The 10344-nt window shown below is 34.5% G+C and overlaps 1 protein-coding gene across 1 annotated transcript in view; it reads left to right on the forward strand.

The window, feature by feature from the left end:
• The window catches only part of UGT8 (UDP glycosyltransferase 8), a 58357-nt gene extending 50426 nt beyond the window's left edge, over positions 1–7931 (forward strand). Inside the window, exons 5-6 of the mRNA XM_058193416.1 lie at positions 3229–3448; positions 4290–7931. Coding sequence (XP_058049399.1) covers positions 3229–3448; positions 4290–4653 — 584 coding nt within the window. The 3' untranslated portion in view covers positions 4654–7931. The remainder of the gene's footprint in view (positions 1–3228; positions 3449–4289) is intronic.
• The last annotated feature ends 2413 nt before the right edge of the window (positions 7932–10344 follow it).

The following is a 10344-nucleotide window of genomic DNA, read 5'->3' on the forward strand; positions in this document are numbered from 1 at the left end:
CTGCTCTTTTGGGCTAGCAACGGCATGTTTTCTTCAGCTACTGAAGAAAAAAAAAAGCTTGCTTTGACTTCCTGCTTTGCTGGCTGAGGAACTCTGGGATTTGAAGTCCACAATAAAATAAAATAAAATAATAAAATAAAATATTTGTGCAGCTTTCTGAGATTTGGGGTGTTTCTGTAGTGTTTCACTCTAACTACACAAAGACACAAAATCTCAGAAAGCTGTATATGGCATTTTGTGAGTGTGTGTGTGTGAGAGAGAGAGAGAGTTGTGTGTGTGTAAAGTGTGAAAGTTGGTTTTTGAGCTTTTTGTGGCTGTGTGAAGTGTGAAGTGCAGCTGCTTTTACATTGTGTGTGAGTCAGTTGTGTTGTGTTGTGTTGTGTGTGTGTAAAGTGTGAAAGTTGGTTTTTGATACCTCTTATTGTTTTTTATACTTTATTATTTTTATTATTTATTGTTATTGGCCATGCCCACTCAGTCATCTGACCACCAAGCCACGCCCACAAATTAAGCCACGCCCAAAGAACCGTAGGGAAAATTTTTAGATTTCACCCCTGAGTCAAACTATTCTCCAAAGCACCCGAGGGTAGAACAAGAAACAATGGGTAGAAACTAATCAAGGAGAGAAGCAACTTAGAACTAAGGAGAAATTTCCTGACTGTTAGAACAATTAATAAGTGGAACGACTTGCCTGCAGAAGTTGTGAATGCTCCAACACTGGAAATTTTTAAGAAAATGTTGGATAACCATCTGACTGAAAGGGTTGTAGGGTTTCCTGCCTGGACAGGGGGTTGGACTAGAGGACTCGAAGATCCCTTCCAACTCTGTTATTATTATTACATTTCCTAAGAGGTAATGTGTGAAATGGATGGGAATGAAATCACTAGTGTCTTGAGCAGGTTGCTACAGACTAAACTATACTGCTATTTTTTTTTTATGATAGACAAGTAATAAACACAAATTACATTTGAAATACTGTATCAATTGAACATTCATAAGACATATGTGGTATATTCATACTGAAGTACAGATAGTCTTTATTTAGAACTGCCTGAGATAGTGACTGCAAATTTGATAGTAATAAAGGGTTTATTTTTTGACCAATGCACATATTTACAACAGCAAAATCCTTCAATGTAAAACCGATTAATTTCAGGCAGCAGCCATGGGTTTTCTAACAAACTAATTAAGAAGACAGAGTGTACCTTGCTTAAGCAATCTCCACCTTGGGAGGATGCAAAGATAAGGTCCGGCACAGGACATTGTATGAGAAAACTTTATCTGAAAAAGATGGCAGCAATCAGCAGTTTTTCAGCCTCTTTCGCCCTCTCTAAATTATATGATTCTCTTAGCAAGTATGAGATTTAGTGACTTTTTGCAAGAACTAATTGCAATCACTGAATGAAGACTACCTGTATTATAGGAGGACTATCTAGTTTCTTAAATATTTAAGATGATGTTCACACTTGTCAGCCTCCCAAGTAGATCAGATAGGAAATACAATCAGATGAGCTACCGTATTTTTGGAGTATAAAATGCACTTTCTCTCCCCTAAAACTGGGTGAAAATTTCAGTGCATCTTATAGAATGAATATGGGCTCATTTTTGGGCTCCCAAACCCTCCGCACATCATGTTTTCGCTGTCCCTGGTCCCCAGAAGCTCTCTGCATGCCAAAAATGGATGTACTTCTGATGAAAACGGGATGCATGGAGGGTTCAGAAGGCCAAAAATGGGCCTGTTTTTGGCCTGCAAAGTGCTTCTGGGGGCCAGGGAGGGCAAAAACTATTTTTTTCTTGTTTTCTTCCTCTAAATCTAAGTGTGTCTTATAGTCCGGTGTGCTTTATAGTCCGAAAAATGTGGTAATTCTATTTTATTGTAGGGCTATATTAACAGAATCTACAAATATGAAAGTAAAAAAGCTCCTGCTGTCGCTTTATGCAGCCTGATAAATTAATACAAATCCTTTCTAAATTTCTTTCTCTTCCTCTTACTCAGATGTGGACACCTTGCTCCCCTTATCTGATCATTCCCTAGACAGTATCTCTTTCCCATGAACAAAGCTGATTCTCACATGCTATTACATCGGGGTGTCAAATTTGATTTCATTGCGGGCTGCATCAGTGCTGTGTTTGATCTGAGGGGCTGGGGTGGGCATGGCCAGCTTGAAATCACTCATGTCAGGGGCGCATGTGGTGGCCCGAGCACTCTGCGGGCTCCCAATCTCCATTTTCAGCTGTGATGGTCTCCTGCAATCCTCTGCCAGTGAAAACAGAGCTCAGGAGGGACGCGTATTGGCAGAGGCACCCGTGGGTCTTGAGTTTGATACCCTTGTACTACATCATCTTAGGAAGTTTTGTTGTCACTCTGGCAATAAAAGTTGTTCAGTACTATACAATATATCTTTAAATTTTTATATATCTTAGTTAGATAGTTAGATTCTATCTTTCCTCCAGAAGTTCAAGGCAGTATATATACTACTCCATTTAATTTTCTTCCAGAACCATATGAGATAGTTACACCAAGACAGTTACAGGTGAAAAGTCACCCAATGAAACTCCGTGGCTGAGGTGAAAATGAACCTGGGTCTTCCTAATTCTAGTCTAACAAATTAATTTTTGCCGAGTACTAGGTCTATTTTTTTAATTGTTTACCTACTAACATAAAATAAATCTCTCTGGAGAAATACCATTTAAGGATTCACATTTCTTCTTATTCTCAGGTTTAGATAAATAAAACATCTAATTATAAAAATATATTCCTTCAGTTTGCAGGTAGTATTAATGTAAATTACTGGAATGAAAAATACCTCTTTTGGTTGCATATAAGGCTAACATGATTGCTAAATTCAGATATATTAATGTTATTTATTAAGATAGTACCTTAAGCAGATAGGGTTTTTGTGCAAAACTTTTGTCAACTCTATAGTCATTAAGAAAGTGAAGTCATTTTTGTCAACTTGTTTTTGATCTCATTTGTAGTCTAACGTAATGAGTACAGTTATTTCATTTCCTGTGTCCTATCTATGGTAACTGGGGTGAGAAATTCCATGTGTGCTTACCATCTCATCTGTAAGAAATCTGTAAGAAAAAAAAGAGCCAAAGGAATCTGAGTGGGTTTTTTATTCCAGTATTAAATTTAATGCACATATAAGTTTTAGACGCATGGATTTTGTTCTGAATTGTGATTAAACACTTTTCTTTCCTGTACCTTACCTTTTGCTGCTGTAGGTCACTCTAATATTAAGGCCTTCCTTAGTCATGGTGGTCTGAATAGCATTTTTGAAACCATGTACCATGGTGTTCCTGTGGTGGGAATCCCTCTTTTTGGAGACCATTATGACACCATGACTCGAGTGCAGGCCAAGGGCATGGGTATACTACTAAACTGGAAGACTCTTACGGAGGATGACTTATATAATGCACTGGTGAAAGTTATTAATGATCCCAGGTAAGAATTGTCTTTTCTTTTTAAAAAAAAGTTTGCTAAGTTTTCAGTAAAATAAAAGTTTATAAAGAACGTATGGTAATTATGCTATCCTAACCATCTACCATTCAGGTAGTTCTTGACTTACCAGGTCTGGGATTGTGATGGTATTGGAAAGGGTGTTTTATGGTTTGTAAACCACTCCTAACTGACACAAAATGTTGCATCACCACTTCAAGTGATTTGGGAGCTAAGCAACCTGTTTGTACTTATGACTGATTATGACTGATTGCTAACCACTCCACAATCATGTGGTATTTGCAATCTTCTCTACCCACTTTCCCAGAAAGTCAGTGGCATGGAAGATTGCAAATTGGCGCTGCCTGCTGAGTAGATTTTGGCAGGGAAAAAATTCAGTTCCTGAATGGAGAGGCAGAGAAGTAAGGAAAGGAGTCTGGGGTGCCTCAGGGGAGGTGCAGGCAGCTTGGAAGTGTCTGTCAACTAAGGAGCTCTAAATCCTGTTTGGATTTTGACAGGGAGGAATTTCAGTTCTTGAGTGGAGCCTCCCAGAATCTCCCCCTCCCCCTTAGGCATCCCTCATGCTCCTTATCTGAGGTTCTGTCTTCTCAATGACTTATGAAATTGCTTAAGGACAACAAAGAGTGCCAGGATTGCAGTTGCTCAGCAAAGCAATCATGGAACATCTCATTGAATGACTGCTTTGGTCATTCCCAACTGTGATCATAAGTTAAGGTTTACCTGTATAATAAATTATGTTTAATTATGATAAAATAGTATGGGAATGTTAGAATTGAAAATGCAGCAATGTTCTTGTTATTATTCTTTTTTCTTTTAAATTTCATAGCTACAGGCGGCGGGCCCAGAAGCTGTCTGAAATCCATAAAGACCAACCAGCTCATCCTGTTAATCGAACAGTCTACTGGATTAATTACATCCTTCGTCATAATGGAGCACAGCATTTACGATCTGCAGTTTACACTGTCTCTTTATATCAGTATTTCTTATTGGATATTGCCTTTGTTGTGCTACTTTGTACTGCCTTACTCTGCTACATTTTGGCCAGGATAGCAAAATTTATTTGCAAGCAAAGCAAACATTTTTGGTCCACTGATGAACATGTTACTATCAATGGACATTACCAGAATGGGATACCAAACGGCAAGTATAGAAGAAATGGTCACATTAAACATGAAAAAAAGGTGAAATGAGCCAACTACTCCATGTACATTAGCAACAAATCAGTACTATAATTAAATTTTATAGCTGTAACATAGTCTAACACCTACTTAAAGTAAAACAATAAACAGTTCTAATGCTCCCCTACAGTATGTAATCTTATGCAATTAAATTCTGCAGAACTAAGAAAAATCTTTAGAAAAATGAAGCACAACCTAAAATACAAAAAGCATTTTATTCTTAATACTGATGGAGAAAGGTCATTCTGGCACTGAAGTTTTCTAGAAGCCTTAATTCTCTGAAGTAATTCATTAGGTTTATTCATGTCTGCTCAATTTGTGAATAATATGTGTGTCTCAGAAAAGGAATAGTTTCCTTTTACTTACAAAGATTCTTCCTTTTTTCATGCACATTTATATTTTAGCAAAGAAATCTTGGTTCTATTTATCTAAGGTTTAATTTGTTATCTGACAATGATGTTAATTAAAGTCATCTTTCATAGTGTTCAGTACATAGCAATAAACAAACTGTAGAATTATAATGCAGCCATAAAAATCATATTCTTAAAAGGCATTGAAGAATATGATGACGATACACCGTAGTTTTGATATACTACATAACTCTTCCATTTTCTTCCATTTCTTTAAAGAAAAGGAAATTGCACAAGAGTACCATAAGGTGTAATTTTATATTTATGTAAATTTTAGTTCTGTTCTTTACCTTTCCCTAATTCATCATTTATGCCATAGTAAGGTTGTTCTCTTTCAATAACTACAAGGGCTATGTGGATATAATAAATCGATATAAAAATAAATGAGGCAGAGAAAAAAATATTCTGCATTGGCTCTTTGGAAAAGGATTATTTTTGTCCCTTGAGCAATGTAGAATCAAACCATTTTTGGTTTGTTATAAAGTTGAATGTCTTAACTATTATATTACTACAATTAAGTTTTTGTCCCCCCCAACCATAATGGTTCCGAGGTTCACTTAGTTCTGTCTATAATCTTTATAGTAATCTGGTCCATGTAATCCATGTTATCTAGTTGCCAACATCATTTATTTGAATCTAAAGGAGGTTATCTTTGGTCAGTTACACTGTTTTTGTAGAGGTTTGATATCATGCATGACATTAAACCTATAAACTAGTTAAACACTGTGCCTCTGCCTACATTCATAGCATTATTTTTCTGCACAATGCTTTTTCAATCACTGCAACCAATATAGGTATCTGTTTTTAAACAGAGAATGGGAATACAGGGCATTAAAAATATTAGGACTGTCCCGTTAAACCAGTGTTGGCAACTATATGTTTATTAAATTTCCTTGTCATCCTGTTTACTTGGAATTTGCACTGCACATGTTGTGGGTGTATACTTTATTTATTTGCAGTTTGAAATCCCATGTCTGACAGCGTTAGGAGTAAAAACAAAAGCAAATCTAAACTGTGTATTCACTAACGTGGGAAAAGTTCTTTAAAACTGTAGACTAAAATCATCTTCATACACAGTGACATGATGCTTCATTACCATCCCATCAGGAGCCTCTATATTATAGCAATAAAGTAGAAACTGCAGATGCATTTCTAAAATTTAGTACAGGCATTTGTACTTTCCAGATACTTGAAGAGTGGTGTTATTAATATGCCTATAGCTTTACCTTTTTACAATCCTATCAATATATGGCAACTGAGGGAACACAAAGAGGCAATGAGTGGTGGGAGAATGACAGAACCTAGAGTGTATGAATGAGTTAGTTTTAATGTTTTTGTATTGAAGAAAGTACACAAACACTGACCGGATGATTAAGAATAATTTAATCTCCACTGTGATAAAATTTAAGCAATAAACATGGATTTAATACAGAAAAAAGTTGTTGAAAGTATATCTTTATTCAAATATATTGTTGTATGTGTAATTAGAGCTGCACGTACTGTCTGTATATATGAATAATATATATTGTCCTAGACTTTTTCTCAGAAAATGAGAGAAGGGGTGTATACTTGTTTAGTATATGCATTCAGTGTCATTTTATGAAATATTTAATTTATTTAACAATTTTTCAGAAATGTTTTCAAATAACCATCATGGTTATCACCCATATTGCTCTCTTCCTTAGCCCCATTCCAATGATCTTCAATTCCTTTATGTTCCTTCAATTTAAACATATTGGATGATAATTTTTAAGAATGATGAATACCTATAAGGATCTCTGTTTTAAATAATGCACCGCTTTGTAGAAAGCTTATTGCCACATCTTATTTTTCAGATCTGGCTATTATGTATCAAGGGTTTATTTATTTTGTTAAGTGCCTTATCAAATGTTGCTATATCTTATAGCATTTTTAACTTTTAGAATAGCTCAGGAAGTATCTTAGGCTGAAACATAGTGGTCTGCCCAAAACCTCCAGAACTTCAAGAGTGAGGAAGAAATTGAATCTAGTCCCTCATATCCAGATTTATAAAATGCATTTGATTGCCTTGTATGTTTTAGTAATTAAAATAAACATGTGTCTTTGAGCTTGCAAGTTAAAGATTATTTGACATGTTTTCATACCCCAGTTCTAAATACATAATCAAAATACATTTTGGCATTTGATAATCTTTATGTGGTAAATATGCACAGATATTAAATAGACGATTATCTTTTTTTTTTAGTTCTAAAATAGCAAGGGTACTAATAATTTTGCATCTAGTAGTACTGTTTTGTATGGAGGCAAAAAATAAACCCAAGAACACATTTCTAATGCAGTTCATAGAGATCAATAGATTTAGTAGAATTATAACCCTTATCAATGTACTAATTAGATATAAAAATCAATCTTCACTAATCTTGACTTTCAGTTTAAAATTAGCTTTAAAATCAGTTTAAAATTCTGAAGACTTTAAACTGAAGAGAACATGAGATATTATATTTGTTAATTCAAATAGTTACTTTTTTTGCATTTATCATGATGATTTCTTCAGTTTACTGCCAATCAGATTTATAAAATTAGTATTTTGCTTGAATACCAAAGATGATGCTTGACAGTTTTATTCAGTTAATTAAAATCTAGTTATCTAACCACTTTTGAAGGTATTTATAATGACTAAATACAGTATAGAAGATGTTTAGATAAATAGGAATGCCATTTACACTATTTTATTATTAGCTCAGTAAAGATGTCAATATTTGTGAATTCAGAATGTATTCAGAAGTTAGTATTTTGAGATGAAATATGTTTAAAAATGACAACACATACAACAATGCATATTTAAATGAAAATATTTGTATTTTTTTAAACAGATCAATAAAGAAACAAATTATAATCAAAGTATGAAATAATGCATGCAAAGTTACATGAGTCACATATACAATGAAGAACATTTGTTTCATGAAGTATGTTTCACTTTAATTATTTAATTATTTAGCAAAGGGTCAAACTACAAATTTGTATTGTGGATAAATACATAGATACATACACACACATACATTACACACACATATGCACCCACACACAACAGAGATGGTATGTAGCATTTTAAGATTATTTTTTTTAAAAAAACCTTTCATAATTCAATTGGCTCAGAAAAAATACAAAGCAAAAGTGGGAAAGGATAGACAATATAATCTGATAAAAAAATAATGGTTTGCACATCACAGTATCACAAAATTAACCTTGATATTTTACATTTGTATCCTGATATCCAGTTGAAATATACCGTATAAATGGTTCGTATCATGATGTACATTTTATTACTTGTCCACACATAATAGCATAGGATTCTATATTATTCATTGGGAGAATGATATAGAAGATTTATACGTCTCTTATACAGCATTATCACAACACTGATAATCTGAATTTTAGTATTTCATCTGGATTGGAATTAAAGTAGAGAGGTTAGCCTTTAATTCCTCTGTTATGACGCAATGAAAATTGTTTCCCATCTCTGGAGAAAATCTTTCATTGACCCCAATCACAGTTTTGTTCATCGGAAATAGCAGATTGTCTGACAGAGATAATTGTAAGATTTACTTGGAAGATAGAAAAGAAAGGATTAAAATAATATGTATACAGTATGTTTCTATTAAATCCCGAGGAGGCTGATAATTTTTTCAAAATGCAATTTCAAAATACAGTTAATTAAAGTGCATTTGAAGCAGGGGTGTCAAACTTGCGTCATCACGTGACGTATCGCAACTTTTTCCTCCTTTGCTAAACTGGGCATGAGTGTGGCCAGAGCATGACTATCCAGCCCGTGTGCTGTGAGTTTAACAGCCCTGATTTAAAGTGTCAAGAATCTATTGACTTGACTATCTGAATATTCATGTAATATGTGAATAGTATTTAAATCTTGAAGATTTTCTCCCACTATTCCCCATCCCAAAACTTCAGCAGCAGTAGGATGATTGTCCCACTCCATTTCCCCTTTATAAATGGCCTTGTATGAAGTACTTGCGTTGATTAGTACTCTGTCAAGCTACACAATAATATTGTGCAATGTTTTATCAAATATGTATTTTGTAGTCTGGGAATTATTGTTCCAACTTATCTTAGAGCACTACATTGGAAAAGCCATATACTGAATTGGAACAATGATTTTTTTTTCCTGTTGTGTTTATTGTTAATTTCTGACTGACAAGTGTTCCAAATCTGGGCTTGTTAAGATGTTTTAAATTGATAATAATATAACCAAACGTAACAAATATACAGTGGATATAAAAAGTCTGATAAAATGCTAGGTTTTTGAGAAGTAAAAAAAAATCAGACCAAAATAAATCATTTCAGAATTTTTTCATCTTTAATCTAAAATATAAACTGTACAATTCAATTGAAAAACAAACTGAAATCTTTTAGAGAGATAAAAATAATAATGTAAAATAATATGGTTGCATAGTGTGTCGCCCACTTATAAATAGGGATGTGACCAGTGGTGGGATTCAAGTAATTTAACAACTGGTTCTCTGCCCTAATGATTTCTTCCAACAACCAGTTTGCCAAACTGCTCAGAAAGTTAACAACCGGTTCTCCCAAAGTGGTGCGAACTGGCTGAATCCCACCACTGGATGTGACTATATTCAGAATTAACCAATCACATTCAAACTGATATTAAATAATATCAGTACAAATCTGCCATCAATTAAAGTAGGATTTTTCTGACATTTACTTAGTTGCTTTTTAGAGCAAAAGTCATGGTCAGGAAACAACTTACAAAGCATCGAACAATTATCATGATTGGAAGGTATCTGTCAGGAGAAGGCTACAAAGAAATTCCCAAGACATTGGATACATCATGGAACACAGTGAAGGCAGTCATCAAGTGGAGAAAATATGGCACAACAGTGACATTACCAAGAACTGGATGTCCCTCCAGAATCGATGAAAGAACAAGAAGAAAACTTACAACTTGTCAAGCCTAGCTACATTTTGCAAAAATTTACATTAAACCTCACAAAAGCATGTGGAATATATATTATGGTCTGATGAGACCAAGGTTGAACTCTAGCCATAATTCCAAAAAGTATATTTGACACAAAAACAACACTGCACATCACCAAAAGTACACCATAACCACAGTGAAGCATGGTGGTGCAGCAGCATTATGCTTTGAGGCTGCCTCAGCTGGAACTGAGACTTTATTCAAGGTGGAGGGAATTATGAACAGTTCCAAATTTCAGTCAATTTTGGCCTTCAGGCCTCTGCTGTAATGCTGAAGGTGAAGAAGAATTTCACCTTTCAACCC

The sequence above is a fragment of the Ahaetulla prasina genome, chromosome 8, assembly GCF_028640845.1.
Source record: "Ahaetulla prasina isolate Xishuangbanna chromosome 8, ASM2864084v1, whole genome shotgun sequence".
NCBI classification, from domain to species: domain Eukaryota; kingdom Metazoa; phylum Chordata; class Lepidosauria; order Squamata; family Colubridae; genus Ahaetulla; species Ahaetulla prasina.